Genomic DNA, 17,966 nt, shown 5'->3' on the forward strand with positions numbered 1-17,966 from the left:
TATGTTACATCACCTTTCCTTCTAACAACACTCAATAAGCATTTGGAAACTGAGGACGCTAATTGTGAATGTCATGATTGGGTATAAAAGGAGCGTCCCCAAAAGGCTCAGCCATTCACAAGCAAAGATGGTGTGAGGATCACCTCTTTGTGAACAACTACGTGAAAAAATAGTCGAACAGGTTAAGAACAATGTTTCTCAATGTTCGATTGCAAGGAATTTAAGGATTCCGTCATTTACAGTCCATAATACAATCAGAAGATTCAGAGAATCTGGAGAACTTTCTACAAGTAAGCGGCAAGGTTGAAAACCAACACTGAATGCCCGTGACCTTTGATCCCTCAGGTGGCACTGCATTAAAAACCAACATCATTGTGTCAAGCATCTTACCACATGGGCTCAGGAACACTTCAGAAAACCATTGTCACTTAACACAGTTCGTTGCTACATCTACAAGTGCAAGGTAAAACTCTACCGTGCAAAGTGAAAGCCATACATCAACAACATCCAGAAATGCCGCCACCTTCTCTGGGCCCGAGCTCATTTGAAATGGACAGACACAAAGTCAATTCAATTTCAATCAATTTTTTTTTATATATAGCGCCAAATCACAACAAACAGTTGCCCCAAGGCGCTTTAAAAGTGCAAAAGTGGAAAAGTGTGCTGTGGTCTGATGAGTCCACATTTCAAATTGTTTTTGGAAATCATGGACGTTGTGTCCTCCGGACAAAAGAGGAAAAAGACCATCCAGATTGTTACCAGCGCAAAGTTCAAAAGCCAGCATCTGTGATGGTACGGGGGTGTGTTAGTGCCCATGGCATGGGCAACTTACACATCTGTGATGGCACCATCAATGCAGAAAGGTACATCTAGGTTTTGGAGCAACACATGCTGTCATCCAAGCAATGTCTTTTTCAGGGATGTCCCTGCTTATTTCAGCAAGACAATGCCAAGCCACGTTCTGCGCGTGTTACAACAGTGTGACTTTGTAGTAAAAGAGTGCGGGTACTAGACTGGCCTGCCTGCAGTCCAGACCTGCATTGAAAATGCTTGTCGCATTATGAAGCGCAAAATACGACAACGGAGACCCCGGACTGTTGAACAACTGAAGTCGTACATCAAGCAGGAATGGGAAAGAATTCCACCTACAAAGCTTCAACGATTGTGCTCAGTTCCCAAATGCTTACTGAGTGTTGTTAGAAGGAAAAGTGATGTAACACAGTGGTAAACATGTCACTGTCACAGCTTTTTTGAAATGTCTTGCAGGCATCCATTTCAAAATGAGCAAATATTTGCACAAAACAATAAAGTTTATCAGTTTGAACATTATCTTGTCTTTGTGGTGTATTCAGTTGAATATAGGTTGAAGAGGATTTGCAAATCATTGTATTCTGTTTTTATTTACATTTTACACAATGTCCCAAATTAATTGGAATTGGGGTTGTAGGTAAGAAGTTCCCACTGGTAAAAGAAATGTAGCTCAGTGCAAGATCCACCATGAAGACTCACATTTCAAGCTTTCATTCAGCCATATCTCTAATCAGCTGGTTTAAACAATACAATGAAAACAGAACCAACTTATTTGAACTTTTTCAACTGGTAACACCTGAATGAATTAAGTTCTTTGAAATTAAGTTAAATTAGATTAATACATGTGTTAATTTAACTTATTAACTTAATTTGATCATTAAGTTGTTTGATTCACACGTTAATCTAACTTACTAACTTAATTTCAAAGGACGTAATTCATTTAGGTGTTAGAAATTGACACAATTCAGTTAAGTTGGTTCAAGTATTTTCTGTATTCAGTATAGGGGGATTGCACGTGTCAGTGTGTATGTTCATGCACTGTGTCACGTGATAGTCTGTATGCCTACAGTTGGCATCCATGGATGTAAACAAAGAGAGATGTGGTATTTTTAATCCAATTTTGAACCCAGAAGATTTATCTGGAGCTGTTATTAACTCACCATTTGATAACAGAAGTGGAAATACGAGGTCTGTCCGAAAAGTAACGGACCTTTTTATTTTTTCAAAAACTATATAGATTTGAATCATGTGCCTTGCATCAGCCAAGCTTGAACCTTTGTGCGCATGCGTGAGTTTTTTCACGCCTGTCGGTTGCGTCATTCGCCTGTGGGCAGGCTTTGAGTGAGCACTGGTCCAGCCCCCTCGTTGGATTTTCATTGTCAGGGAAATGGCTGAGCGACTGCCGCTTTGCTCCATGAAAATCTTTTCAGAAACTGTGTGAGACAGCCAGGTGGAAACCATTCGGAAGATTCAGACAGCTTTCGGTGGCTTTTCAGTCGAGTGAGTATCCGTATTGTGTAACAGCTGGGCATGCCACAACATGTCCTGTGAGACTTCCAACACGGAGGTGTTTGTTGTGCGCCATGAGCGGCTCCGTCCCAACGCACAAATTCCTCCGCACGTCTTTCATTACAAAATCTCCTGCAACAGTGGAATGTGCCACAAAAGTGCTGATGTCCACATTTTTTGCAATTTCTCTGGTAGTCAGACGACGTCCCGGATCAACACAGCCTTCACTTTGGAAATGATCTGGTCGTTTCAGCCTGTCGATGGCCGCTCGGAGCGCGGCGCGCCCTCCGCCAGTGTGAGCCGTCTTTAATCCGGTTGTAATGGTCCTTAATCTGTGTGATGCCGATAGAATCTTCACCGAAAGCCATCTGAATTTTGCGAATGGTTTCCACCTGGCTGTCTCACACAGTTTCTGAAAAAATTTTCATGGAGCAAAGTGGCAGTCGCTCAGCCATTTCCCTGACAATGAAAATCCGACGAGGGGGCTGGACCAGTGCTCACTCAAAGCCTGCCCACAGGTGAATGACGCAACCGACAGGCGTGAAAAAACTCACGCATGCGCACGAAGGTTCAAGCTTGGCTGATGCAAGCGCACATGATTCAAATCCATATAGTTTTTGAAAAAAATAAAAAGGTTCGTTACTTTTTGGACAGACCTCGTAAAATGATGGTTAAAGTGCAGAAAAGAATCCGATAGAGAGGTAAGTTCAAACTAACTTGCTTCCCGGAGTTATTACCTTATGAGTGATGGGGTACATTCCACATACTTAGAGGTTTTATATCAAATATTCATAAAATGATTGTATTTGGCCATTTTCCACAAGAATAAATGGTTGTAATGGAGATAATCTTGGCTATGCATCTTTGAGATCATTCTGATCAGTAAATGTAGGCTGTATTGTCTCTGTGCTGAGCCAAGGACACACAGTGGATGAGACTCAGAACCTCCAGGGAAAGAAAGAAAGAAAGAAAGAAAGAAAGAAAGAAAGAAAGAAAGAAAGAAAGAAAGAAAGAAAGAAAGAAAGAAAGAAAGAAAAGTTGATTCTGCACTAAAATGCGGCAGGAGAAAGCTGCTCTGGGTAAGCGGGTGGAATTTCAGCAGGGACACTAAATTACGCATCAAATGGCGAGTGCACTTTTGCCACAAGTTGTGGACAAAACTACTATATTTGTGCTTTTGATTGAAGTGGTTTGAGTGGAAAAACCGTTGTACATTTTCTGGCTGCTGCAAACTTGGTGGGCTGATGTTGGCTTGAACTTACTGCACTTTTCCTTATTTCCAGTCCTTCCAATATTGTGAATCCACTTGTTTCTAAGTGTTGCATTCTTACGCAAAGCATTGAATTTCTTATGTTTATCCCTGACATCGTTATTGAAGCATCCACGGACACAAGTAATCCCAGGCATTCTGAGCCTTTTGTTTACTTCCTGAGCATGTCTGTGCATCCGTAGTAAGCACACATTTTCCACAATCCCCTGTGCGGCCAAAATCAAATATGGTTGGAATGTAATCCCTCTATTGAGTCATCAACCTCCGTCAAAGCCATTTAAAGATGTCCATCCTGACTCACCTCTCTGCTGACTGACTTCACTGACTGAGATTCTGTTTGTTGTTGAGGGTCAGAAATGGGAATCATCATCGTTTTATGTTGGACAGTAGATTTTATTCCCTCCTACTCGACATGGCTTGTTCTCTGGTGCAAATTGAAATATTAATCTCTACTGCTTCGCCAGCCTGCCAGTTGTTATGGTCCCTTCTGTGTTGTATCCTTCATACATTGTGTTGTGGGACTTGACTGATTGATTAAGCACCGTTTCTCCACATGCTGCGCTCTCTGCAGCTGCTCTACCTTCTGCCTTCTGTCGGCTGCCGCATCCCTGCTCTGTTATGGCACACTTTTAACTGTCTAACTGTCTGCTGGTAGCCCATAAGGGCTTGTTTGAAGCTCAGTTACCTTAGAAATTCTCTATGAGCTCTCCTTCTAGTTAAATATTGTGCCAGAATGTTGGTATGAGAGTCACGTGATCATGATGTCACCATCTTCCTCCATACTATAACACGTGCTGGCTAGATAGCTACTTAGCTTGGTGGATGCCTGAGTAATAAATGTATTTGTATTATATAATGGCTGAGTGGATACTTGTCACTTGATTGGTGGGTTGTATGTCATGTGACATGGATTATTCATATCATTTGCTGTTGTGTTTCATTGACCATGCAATAGTTCTTTGTTATTGTGCAGTTGTGGTGCTATATGATATACAAATAATGAATGTTTATGATTTCAATGGTACGAGTATTTCATGAGGTGAAAGCTTGGAACATACCATTCAATGAGGCAAAGCTGAGTTGAATGTGTAGGGGTGTGTGTGTGTGTGTGTGTGTGTGTGTGTGTGTGTGTGTGTGTGTGTGTGTGTGTGTGTGTGTGTGTGTGTGTGTGTGTGCGTGCAGAGTGCAATGGTACCAAATGTATGGAACCAAATTTGCACTCTAAATGGTACCAAATCGTACTCTAAATGCAATGCAATGCAAATGGGATGAATAATCCATGTCATGTGACAAACAAAGCACCAGTCAAACAACAAAGATCCACTCAGCCGTTATATAATATGTGCTATTGCATGCCCCGACCATGCTCCGGGGGTAGTGTTTGGCTAAACATAGCGGAGTTTGTTTTGCTGGCGGATGACGATTTGTAGGAGCTAACCGACATTGCAAATTCTTCTAACACACACGCACACAAAAAATCCACTATGCTGTAAACCATCTGGAGGCATGACGAGCTGTTAGGATGAAAAGCTGGTCAAATTTCTGACGTGATTTTTCACTGGACTGAGGAACTACACAGTCTTTTTTAAGTACACAAAGTCAGTGCACGGCCTCACCGACTAACTGTTTTTACAACTTGACTGAGAACAATTTTGGAGTCCAATTTAAAGTTCATGTTGGACTGTTGACATCAAAACACCAGTGGAACACCAAATGTAAGTTCCTTTTCTATTGTTTATAAATTAATAAAATATCACATGACAAGGATCTATTTTAGCCATTATATAAAACAAATAATGAATTTTTTTTTTTCATTCTTTCAATGGAACGAATATCTAATTTGGTGAAAGCTGGAAGGTACCTTTCAACGTTTCGTACCACTGAACTAATAAACATTTATTATTTGTAACCTATTCAGTGTTGGCTTAAGACTGACATCAAACTGTACCTGTCTGTTTTTACATTTATATTTAAAGAGGTCAGTTTTTTATGTTTTGTGTTTTATGTTTTTATGTTTTATGTTACCTGACCCACTTGGTTGATATGCGTTCTCAGGGCGTGCACACTAACATCAGAAAGATGTCTTGTAAATCACTTCAGTGGTGTTATCTGGTTTCAAAAGTAGCATTTTTTTTTATTTTTCTGCTCACTTTGACAAAAATATATGAGAAACATATTACATGTATATACAGAAATAAGCTGTTTTGGAGTGTTTTCCACCACCTTGGTTTATTTTGTTCAGGTGAGCAACCAACTGACGTCATGTTGCGTTTCTTTACTCCAGCTGGCAGCGACAGTGTCATTCATTCCCACTATTCTTCGTGCAGATCAGGGGAAGCCCCCACATGATGTATGACATTCCTACAAAATGTAGGTCATGGGGTCTGTATCAGACCATATAGTGTATGGTCTGATCTCTTGAATTCCCCCCCCTTCAGGAGGAAAAATTCTAAAATGTTTCCAGACAGCGCAAATTTTGTTCATATTGCCAATATCATATTATGAATCCCTTATTTAAATGCTAAGGGATAAAATTATACTAATGTAAAAAATGACTTAAATCTTAAAAACCTACAGGCAGTATAGCTTTAACACTTACACATAAATTACTACTTCAGGAGCAATGATCAAGGATGATAAGAACATAAATTACCCAGTTTAAACCAGATTTTATTGTGGATTTAAATAAATGTTAACAATACTGCTGCTTTGAACATATGTTTATATCTGACAGGTAAAATTTGAGGTCATGATATTTTCCATGATAACACAAGTAGAGATTTAATTTTGATGCAGTTATGGAGATATGCTCTTTTGGTCAAGGAAGAATTATTACAATTGATAGAGAAAAATTTACGTTGTTTTTTTTTCTTTCATTTCTTTGTTTTGATTTCTTCCACTTCCTGGTAGTTCAGGAACTAGCAAATATAAATATTCCATATTACTGTCAGTTAGGTTGAGTAATAATGATTTTTTTTTTTTTTTTTTTGCTCACACAAGTATCTGTAAGCAATTTTACTTTGCTTACATTAAACAACACAAAATTTTGAAGAGACAAAATCTAACTCCATTTAAAATGATCATATTTACATGAAATGCAAAAGTTGCATTTGGAATTGTACATTCATCTGATACATGCTGTTTTTCCCTCACATCGATTGTAGGTCAAGTCCTGCTGGCAGCACAAATGGACATAAAATGAAGAAAACATGCTGTCATGGGGGGCTACCCTGGTGGTTTGTTTTTGTCGGCTGGCTGTTATTGATCGCAACCAGCTGTGTTGCAGGATATTTCACAATGCTGTATGGTTTAAAATTTGGCAAGGAACAATCCATTAGCTGGTTGGTATCCATGATAGTTTCATTTTTTCAGAGCATCCTCATCATTCAGCCTCTGAAGGTGAGAAAAGGTACATTTGCCTTATTGTCATTTGTCGTTTCATCTTCATGAAGAAAAGTGTTTTCTACAGACAGTAACACAAAAACACATACTTGTACTTGACATAGACACTTCATCAAAATGTTATTGTTTCAAAGACAATATCTTTTAATATCTCATCTGCAAAAGCATTGCATTTAAACTTTCTTGGGAAAAGCATGCTTATCTTAAAGTGCTAGCAGTTACAATTACTGTCACCCTAGTATATAATAATGAAAATCTTCAGAAATATTACTGTTGCCAAAGACTGTGAAAACAAACATTGGTTAAGGGTGCCAATAATTTTGTGTGGGTATACTGTACGTGCACTTAATCAAAATATTATTCCACTATCATACAATATTATGTATGCATTCAAAAAGTATTCACAGCGCTTCACTTTTTCCATTAATCTAAAATGGAGTAAATTCATTTCCCCCCTCAAAATCCTACTGACAGTAGTACCCCATAATGACAACATGAAAAACTTTTTTTTTTCTGCAAATTTATTTAAATTTAAAAAAATATGAAATCACATTTGCATAAGTATTCATACCCTGTTCAATCACATTCAGGTCTGGGGTCAGGCTGGGCCACTCAAGGACATTCACAGAGTTGTCTTGAAGCTGTCAATGACCCTAAGCCGTTTTGCTTACGCTCCTTTCACGCTGGCGCAAACGTAGAGCTGCATATTGTGACATACAGTGTACACCCACTTTTAGCACCTCTACACCAAGTTTTTGCTCCCTACGCAGCAGTATGTTGAGTGCTACACCCATAGGGTGGAAGAAATTAAACATGAGCACTGGACACAGAAAATACACAGTTTTAAGCAGGTCTGCGCAGCACGGCATTACTGCATGCAAGTCTGTGCAACACGCCGCTCCTGTACACATCCAAAAACTGAGCGAATCACCTGGAGAACAGGATCACGCAGCCACAGCACCTGTGTGTACACAGAACAGCTGATCTAACTGATGGACGTGTGTATGCACAGAACAGGGATTCGAACCTCAACTCATAAATCCAGAAACAGCAGGTCGGTCACTCACTCTCTCTCCCTCTGGCACTCTCTCTCTCTCTCTCTCTCTCTAACTTGCTCTCTCTCTGTCTCTCTGTTGCTCTTCCCCTCACTCGCTCTCTCTCTCTCTTTGTTGCTCTCTCGCTCACTCTCTCTCTCTGTCTCTCTTTGTCGCTCTCTCTCTTTCTCTGTCTCTCTCTGTCTCAGGTCTGAGTAAACCTGTGACTCTTTAAAATAAAAGCACCGTCGCTGCATGTTGGTACGATCATCAGACGCCCTGATCGATCAGGTCTGATCAAATCAGCGGACCTGATCGGAGCAACCGGGTAGAGTCACAGCACTTCATTCATGGCAGACAGCCAGACTCAGCAGCATCTGTACACAATGAAAATCATCCACCAAGACAAAAAATAAAAATAAATGAATAAATAAAATAATCTTAAATTACTCTGTTTCTGACGTGCACCACACTGTGCAGTAGAGAACAGAGCGCACTTCCACAGAGGCAGAAAATAGCAGCTATGGCTACATATGTGGCAGTAATGCAGCTGTAAAAACCGCATGATACAGTCCACTGTTTTCCAAGCGCAACGATGTGTTCTGCACAGCCAGCAGGAGTGAACTGAAAAGGCAAGGGCTACATACGACTGTGTGCACACATTAAAAAGCAAACACGCAGCTGCAAGCAAATCTACGAATGCAATGAACACGGAAAAAGGCGTGGTACGCGCGCATTTCGGGCATACTTAAACAAAACACAGTGCTGCAATATGCAGCTCTACGTTTGCGCCAGTGTGAAAGGGGCTATAGTGTCCCACAGAGGAATGTGGGAGCTCTGACAAAGTGACCATCGTGTTCTTGGTCACTCTCCCGATTGCTCAGTTTAAACGGGTGGCCAGCTCTAGCAAGAGTCCTACTGGGTCCGAACATCTTCCAATTACAGATGATGGAGGCCATTGTGCTCATTGGGACCTTCAAAGCAGCAGAAATATTTCTGTATCCTTCCCCAGATTTGTGCCTCGAGACAATCCTGTCTCTGAGGTCTACAGACAATTCCTTTGACTTCATGCTTGGTTTGTGCTCTGACATGCACTGTCATCTGTGGGACCTTATATGTAGACAGGTGTCTACCTTTCCAAATCATATCCAATCAACTAAATTTACCCCAGGTGGACTCCAATTAAGCTGGAGAAACATCTCAAGTATGATCAGTGGAAACAGGATGCACCTAAGCTCAATTATGAGCTTTATGGCAAACAGTGTGAATACTTACGTACTCGTGATCTCTTAGTTTTTTTAATGAATTTGCATGTCAAATGTCATTATGGGGTATTGTGTGTAGAATTTTGAGTAAAAAATTTATTTAATCAATTCTGGAATAAAGCTGTAACATAACAAAATGTGGAAAAAGTGAATCGCTGTGAATAGTCAGCCCAGTCTCACGTTTTTTTTTTTTTTTTTTTGTGCTCCCGTCACGAATGAGTCAAATTTTTGTGATCGTTTTTTTTAAACTCACTATTACTAACCCTACTCCTACCCCAAACCCTAACCATAACCACCCCCGACCCCCTCCCCACTTCACTTTTAATTTTGTGCAGCCACCACAGAATGTGTTAGAATGAATTTGTGCTACCGTGACGAAAATGTGGTGCATTTCGTGACAATATCACGAACCAGTAGATTAATGTATATTTCGTGCTGCTGAATCATGACATGTCGTGAGACTGGCTTGGAATAGTTTCGAGATGGACTGTAGTTAAGTATTCTGATTATACAACACAACCATCCCTTAGTTATGCTGCTATAGACTTAGACTGCTGGGGGTTCCCATGATGCACTGAGTGTTTCTTTCTCTTTTTGCTCTGTATGCACCACTCTGCATTTAATCATTAGTGATTGATCTCTGCTCCCCTCCACAGCATGTCTTTTTCCTGGTTCTCTCCCTCAGCCCCAACCAGTCACAGCAGAAGAGTGCCCCTCCCTGAGCCTGGTTCTGCTGGAGGTTTCTTCCTGTTAAAAGAGAGTTTTTCCTTCCCACTGTCGCCAAGTGCTTGCTCACAGGGGGTCGTTTTGACCGTTGGGGTTTTTCCGTAATTGTTGTATGGCTTTGCCTTACAATATAAAGCGCCTTGGGGCAACTGTTTGTTGTGATTTGGCGCTGTATAAATAAAATTGATTTGATTTTGATTTATACATTTATTTATTCCTGCTTTTGTTTCTGAATATGTCTGAAGATTTTTTAAATTATGTACAGTAACTGAAAATCAGAGGTGTTACTAATTTTGGCCTTGACTGCAAAATAACCTTTTGCACTTCTGTATTCCACTCCAGGTGATCTGCATTGCCATCTTTTTTGCGCTTGTTCTAAAGAAAGTAGAAGATGATTCTCAAAATTTGGAGTTTGCACATATTGACAGAATTCCGGGTAAATTAAAATTCTTTAAAGTGAAGTTATCACATGATTTGAAATGCTCAGGTCTCACAACAAATAATGACATACGAGGGCTGTCCATAAAGTATAGGTCCCTTTTATTTTTTTCAAAAACTATATGGATTTCATTCATATGTTTTTACGTCAGACATGCTTGAACCCTCGTGCGCATGCGTGAGTTTTTCCACGCCTGTCGGTGACGTCGTTCGCCTGTGAGCACTCCTTGTGGGAGGAGTCGTCCAGCCCCTCGTCGGAATTCCTTTGTCTGAGAAGTTGCTGAGAGACTGGCGCTTTGTTTGATCAAACTTTTTTCTAAACCTGTGAGACACATTGAAGTGGACACGGTTCGAAAAATTAAGCTGGTTTTCGGTGAAAATTTTAACGGCTGATGAGAGATTTTGAGGTGATACTGTCGCTTTAAGGACTTCCCACGGAGCGAGACGTCATGCAGCGGTCCCAGGCGCCGTCATCAGCCTGTTTCAAGCTGAAAACCTCCACATTTCAGGCTCTAATGATCCAGGACGTCGTGAGAGAACAGAGAAGTTTCAGAAGAAGTCAGTTTCAGCATTTTATCCCGATATTCCACTGTTAAAGGAGATTTTTTAATGAAAGACGTGCGGACGGGTCCGCGCATCGGGACGTAGCCGGCGCGGTGCGGCGGCACAGGAAAAACACCTCCGTGTTGATAACCATTTGTAAAATCCAGGCGGCTTTTGATGGCTTTTGGTGGAGTGAGTATATGAGAAATTGTTTAACAGCTGGACATGTTCCAACTTGTCCTTAAGGCTTCCAACGGAGGTGTTTTTCCTGTGGCGGAGCGTCGCTGGCGAGCCAACGCTGCAATCCGCCCGCACGTCTTTCTTTAAAAAAATCTTTAACAGTGGAATATCCGGATAAAATGCTGAAACCGACTTCTTCTGAAACTTCTCTGTTCTCTCATGACGTCCTGGATCAATAGAGCCTGAAATGTGGAGGTTTTCAGCTTGAAACAGGCTGACGACGGTGCCTGAGAGCACTGCATGACATCTCGCTCCGTGGGAAGTCCTTAAAGCGACAGTATCACCTCAAAATCTCTCATCAGCCGTTAAAATTTTCACCGAAAACCAGCTTAATTTTTCGAACCGTGTCCACTTCGATGTGCCTCACAGGTTTAGAAAAAATTTTGATCCAACAAAGCGCCAGTCTCTCAGCAACTTCTCAGACAAAGGAATTCCGACGAGGGGCTGGACGACTCCTCCCACAAGGAGTTCTCACAGGCGAATGACATCACCGACAGGCGTGGAAAAACTCACGCATGCGCACGAGGGTTCAAGCATGTCTGACGTAAAAACATATGAATGAAATCCATATAGTTTTTGAAAAAAATAAAAAGGACCTATACTTTATGGACAGCCCTCGTAAAGTAAAAATCTTTGCAAACAGATGACATCAAGGGCCACCAAACAATCAGAAGAGATAACAAACTTTACGAGCCACCTCCTGCTGCAGACATCGAACAAATGAAGAGGAAAAAGATCAAGGAAGAAAAAGCCTTTGCCATCCTCTGGGAGATTTTGAGTAAGAAACACTGATTAATTTTTCTTAATTGGGATATTCACAGAAAATCATCTTTTTTTGAAGAAAGCTTTACTGACAACATGAAAGGCCAGTGGTGACTGGTGAAAAAAAAAAGAGACTGTATCACATCCAATGGGTTTTTCCTTAATAGTGACACGACATTAAATGCACACTGCAGTTCACTCAAATTTAAGCTATTAAAACACTGAAATGTTTTGCTGTAAAATACACAGAAAATTCTGTTGTAATCCAATTACATTTTTTACGGAAATCTGATTGGTTAATCAGGTGAGATTTCAGACCGTATAATATCAGGGTAATGGTGACAAAATATTTGACTGTTTCACATTTGGATGTATTACTACATGCCCTGACCGGTGTTCTGACGAGATATCATTCCTTTCGACAGAACAGCCCTCCGTGCAACTGCGCATATGCATGCATGCGCAATGTTTTTGGGACGCAGAACTGTCAATTTATGTCACGAGACACATAATTTGACAGAACACCAGCTGCGCTCGCTGCTACGCAGATGTCTTAATGGTGCTGTTAGCTGACAGCGAGAGAAAGATGCGTACTGATGCCGCTGCCGAAATGGGTGAATTTAAGCTACCATACAAAAGTATTGATGTGGATTCTGACACAGAATTACCATTTCACATTTGATGGATTTGATGGATTTTCACATTTGATGGATTACTCCACGTCCTGACTGATGTTGGAGCGACGCTGCCTCATGATAAGCCTCGCCGACCGAATTACCTACAGAAAAATAAACCATGCAAACAATGGACTTGGGTTAGAATGGGAATAACCCCCTTGTGTCTGACGATTTGCGGACGTTCATGCTGTTATACGGTCGCAAATATCCATTTTACCGGCTCCAATAACGCATTGCCAGTAAATCTCGTTTTTACTGGTCAAACATCAATTTGTGACCGTATTGTTGTGAAAGTGTCGTGACACGGACCCACAACAGGGGGCGTTAATGAACGTACAATGGATAAGCCAAAAAGTAACAATTTAATGTTGTGAATCGCACAACGAAGTACAGACAAAAACAATATGGTGGAATGTCAATTATACACAAGGTGACGTGTGGGCAGGCTCGAAGATAGAAGATGTCAGGCGAGAGAAGATCCGGATCCCACACAGCTTCCACCACCAACGGACCTGAAGAACACCGGAGCCGCCAAGCCCTGCGCCCCAGGTGGCCACTGTCTTCAGCAGTCAGACCCGGTACTGCTGGCAGAGAACAGAAACAGTATTGATGAGTGTGAGTTCGCACACTCAGTAATCCCACAGTCTGTGTAGTTTAAGGAGGGAGCACCTCCACCTCCAATCACACACTCGTGCAGCTCCTGTTTAACCACTTATCTGGTTTGGGGTGTGAGGCGAAGCCGTCGCAGTCCACACCAAATGCCAATCCCACAGATAAGGACACACCACAGGAAAACGGCTGCAAAGAAGTTCAGATGATTACTTAATGTAAGTCAGCAGAGAAGTTACCTGAATGGTAGTTGATTTCTCGGCGAGGAGGTGGAGTCGCAGTCCGGCCTTTATGGAGATGGTGATGAGTTGACTGAGTGACAGCTGGTGCTGATGAAGAGTGACAGCTGTCACTCCCAGTGGCTCCGGCGCCCTCTCGTGCTTGAAGCCCGCACTCCAAGCAGGGCGCCATCTGGTGGTGGTGGGCCAGCAGTACCTCCTCTTCAGCGGCCCACACAACAGGACCCCCCCTCAACGGGCGCCTCCTGGCGCCCGACCAGGCTTGTCCGGGTGCCGCCGGTAGAAGTCGGCCAGGAGGGCCGGGTCCAGGATGAAGCTCCTCTTCACCCAGGAGCGTTCTTCGGGTCCATACCCCTCCCAGTCCAATAAATACTGGAACCCCCGGCCCTTTCGACGGACATCCAGGAGCCTGCGCACGGTCCAGGCAGGCTCTCCATCTATGATCCGGGCAGGAGGCGGCGCCGGTCCGGGGGTGCAGAGAGTTGATGTGTGGTAGGGTTTGATCCGTGAGATATGGAACACTGGATCAATCCGCAGTGAAGCTGAAGCTACCAGCTTCACTGCGGCCGGACTGAGGACTTTGAGTATGGCAAAAGGTCCTATGTACCTGTCCTTGAGCTTCTGGGATTCCACCTGCAGGGGGATGTCCTTTGTGGATAGCCAAACCTCCTGCCCGGGCTGGTATGCAGGGGCCGGGGAATGCCGGCTGTCTGCATGGGCCTTAGCCCTCGTCCGGGCTCTGAGCAGGGCAGAGCGGGCGGTACGCCAGACCCGACGGCACTTCCTCAGATGGGCCTGGACCAAGGGCACCCCGACCTCTCCCTCCACTAGCGGAAACAATGGGGGCTGGTACCCCAAACACACCTCAAACGGGGAGAGGCCGGTGGCAGATGAAACTTGGCTGTTATGAGGGTACTCGATCCAGGCCAGATGGTCACTCCAGGCCGTCGGGTGCACGGAGGTCACGCAGCGGAGGGCCTGCTCCAGTTCCTGGATCGTCCGCTCTGCCTGCCCATTCGTCTGGGGGTGGTACCCAGACGAGAGACTGACGGTGGCCCCCAGTTCCCTGCAGAAACTCCTCCAGACCTGGGAGGAGAACTGAGGACCACGATACGAGACAATGTCCGATGGAATTCCATGCAGACGCACGACATGGTGGACCAGGAGGTCTGCAGTCTCCTGGGCCGTCGGGAGCTTCGGGAGGGCCACGAAGTGGGCCGCCTTGGAGAACCGGTCCACTATCGTGAGGATGGTAGTCATGCCCTGGGACGGCGGGAGGCCCGTGACAAAGTCCAGGCCGATGTAAGACCAGGGGCGATGAGGCACGGGCAGAGGCTGGAGGAGGCCTTGGGCCTTGTGGTGGTCGGCTATGCCCCTGGCACAGGTGGTGCAGGCCTGGACATACTCCCGGACGTCGGCTTCCATAGACGCCCACCAGAAGCGCTGCCGGACCACTGCCATGGTCCTTCGCACCCCTGGATGACAGGAGAGCTTGGAACCGTGACAGAAGTCAAGGTCCGCAGTCCTGGCCTCTGGTGGGACGTACAATTTGTCCTTCGGACCTGTCCCTGGGTCCGGGCTCCGTGTCAGGGCCTCCCGGACGGTCTTCTCCACGTCCCAGGTGAGGGTGGCCACGACAGTGGACTCGGGGATGATGGTTTCAGGGGGGTCTGACAGCTCAGTCTTGACCTCCTCTTTATGCACCCGGGACAGGGCGTCAGATCGTGATGATCGTGATCCGGAAGTCAAAACGCCCGAAGAACAGCGACCAGCGGGCTTGCCTGGGATTCAGACGCCTGGCGGTCCGAATGCACTCCAGGTTCCGATGGTCCATGAAAACTGTAAATGGTACCGATGCTCCCTCCAACAGGTGTCTCCACTCCTCAAGAGCCTTCTTCACCGCAAGAAGTTCCCGATTGCCAACGTCATAGTTCCTTTCAGCCGGGGTCAACCTTCGGGAAAAGTAGGCACATGGATGGAGAACCTTGTCGGACTCCCCGCTCTGGGATAGCACGGCTCCTATCCCTGAGTCAGAGGCGTCCACTTCAACTACAAACTGGCGATTGCGATCGGGCTGCACCAGAACCGGTGCAGTCGAGAACCGGCGTTTCAACTCCCTAAACGGGGCTTCGCACCGATCCGACCAGGTGAAGGGGACCTTAGTGGAGGTCAGGGCTGTCAGGGGGCTAACTACCTGACTGTAGCCCTTGATGAACCTCCAGTAGAAATTTGCAAAACTGAGGAACTGTTGCAGTTTCCTACGGTTTGTTGGTTGGGGCCAATCTCTCACCGCTGCAACCTTGGCCGGATCAGGGGCGACGGAGTTGGAGGAGATTATGAACCCCAGGAAGGACAAAGAAGTGCGGTGGAACTCGCACTTCTCGCCCTTCACAAACAGCCGGTTCTCCAACAACCGCTGTAGGACCTGATGTACATGCTTGACATGGGTCTCAGGATCTGGAGAAAAGATGAGTATATCGTCTAGATATACGAAGACAAACCGATGCAGGAAGTCCCGCAAGACGTCATTAACCAATGCTTGGAACGTCGCGGGCGCATTGGTGAGGCCGAACGGCATGACCAGGTACTCAAAGTGACCTAATGGGGTGTTAAATGCCGTCTTCCACTCGTCTCCCTCCCGGATCCGAACCAGGTGATAAGCATTCCTAAGATCCAATTTTGTGAAAACTTGGGCTCCATGCAAGGGCGTGAACACTGAATCCAACAGAGGTAGCGGGTATCGGTTGCGAACCGTGATCTCGTTCAGCCCTCTGTAATCAATGCATGGACGGAGTCCGCCGTCCTTCTTGCCCACAAAAAAGAAACCAGCACCCATCGGGGAGGTGGAGTTCCGGATCAACCCGGCAGCTAACGAGTCCCGGATGTAGGTCTCCATTGATTGGCGTTCCGGACGTGAGAGGTTGTACAGCCTGCTGGACGGGTTCTCAGCGCCCGGTATCAAATCAATGGCACAATCGTACGGACGGTGTGGGGGCAGCGTGAGTGCCAGATCCTTGCTGAAGACGTCAGGGTGGAACCGAGGATCCTAAACACTCCCGGTGGCAGGTTTCGCTCCACTGAACCACAACCCCAGACGGCCAATCAATCCGGGGATTGTGTTTTAACACCCATGGAAAACCCAAAATCACTCGGGAGGTAGAAGGTGTTACATAAAACACAATCTCCTCCCTGTGATTCCCAGACACCACCAATGTCACTGGCTGTGTCTGGTGTGTGATTAGTGGAAGAAGGGTGCCATCTAGTGCCCGCACCGACAATGGTGATGGTAAGGCCACTAGAGGGAGCCCAACGTCCTTTGCCCATCTGCTATCCAGCAGATTCCCCTCCGACCCTGTGTCCACCAGTGCTGGGGCATGAAGGGTTAGATCCCCACTCAGGATTGTGACTGGGATTCGTGCAGATCTTCGGGGTTTCCCCGCGTGGGTGTTGTGACCCACCCTTAGCCCAGTCTCTAAGGACGAGTGCTGCTGTTTTGACCGTTTGGGGCGTTCTCTCTGTGTGTGCTCGGTTGAGCTGCAGAGAAAACACTCTCCACGGATCAGCCTCCTTTGTCTCTGATCTGATCGCTTTTTGGCCCTGCTTGTTTCCATAGCAACATCAGCAGGGGGAGCTGTCGTCACGTGAAGAGCCCTGGCTGTGGAGTGTGGGGAAGTCGGCTCCCTTTCGGACCCGGGAGGAAGAGGGACGGCTTGTGCCTGACCACGTCTCGCTCCCGTCGGTGTTCTGTTAATCGGTTGTCTAACCGTATAACCAGGTCGATAAGCCCGTCTAAATCCCGCGGCTCGTCCTTCGCCACCAGGTGCTCCTTAAGGACCAGAGACAGTCCGTTTATAAAGGCGGCGCGGAGTGCAACAGCATTCCAGCCGGCTCGCGCTGCCGCAATGCGGAAGTCGACTGCATACTTCGCTGCGCTCCGACGCCCCTGCCGTATCGACAGCAGCACGTTTGAAGCGGTCTCGCCTCTATGAGGGTGGTCGAACACCTGTCGGAACTCCCTCACAAACTCAGTGTAAATTGTTAGGAGCCGTGAATTCTGCTCCCAGAGCGCCGTAGCCCAGGCGCGTGCCTCTCCTCGAAGCAGATTTATAACGTAAGCCACCCGGCTAGCGTCTGACGCGTACATGACGGAACGCTGTGAAAAGACGAGCAAGCACTGCATCAAGAAGTCCGCGCACGTCTCCACACAGCCTCCGTACGGCTCTGGAGGGCTTATGTATGCTTCAGGGGAAGGTGGGGGGGTTCGTTGAATGACCAGTGGAATGTCTGTCTCTGGCATTCGGTCAGCAGGAGGAGGTGCTGCAGCCGCGCCCTGAGCATGCGCTTCCACCTGGACGGTGAGAGCCTCCATCCTACGATTGAGAACACTGCTCTGCTCGGTGACTAAGTCCAACCGAGCAGTAAAAGCGGTTAAGATGTGCTAC

The 17,966-nt window shown here is 45.5% G+C and overlaps 1 protein-coding gene across 1 annotated transcript in view; it reads left to right on the forward strand.

The window, feature by feature from the left end:
* The window catches only part of LOC117524284 (polycystic kidney disease protein 1-like 2), a 152,437-nt gene that overhangs the window by 80,490 nt on the left and 53,981 nt on the right, over positions 1-17,966 (forward strand). The window contains exons 28-30 of the mRNA XM_034186054.1: positions 6,754-7,014; positions 10,328-10,452; positions 11,881-12,015. Of these exons, the coding sequence (XP_034041945.1) occupies positions 6,754-7,014; positions 10,328-10,452; positions 11,881-12,015 (521 nt within the window). The remainder of the gene's footprint in view (positions 1-6,753; positions 7,015-10,327; positions 10,453-11,880; positions 12,016-17,966) is intronic.

This window comes from Thalassophryne amazonica, chromosome 14 (assembly GCF_902500255.1).
Source record: "Thalassophryne amazonica chromosome 14, fThaAma1.1, whole genome shotgun sequence".
NCBI classification, from domain to species: domain Eukaryota; kingdom Metazoa; phylum Chordata; class Actinopteri; order Batrachoidiformes; family Batrachoididae; genus Thalassophryne; species Thalassophryne amazonica.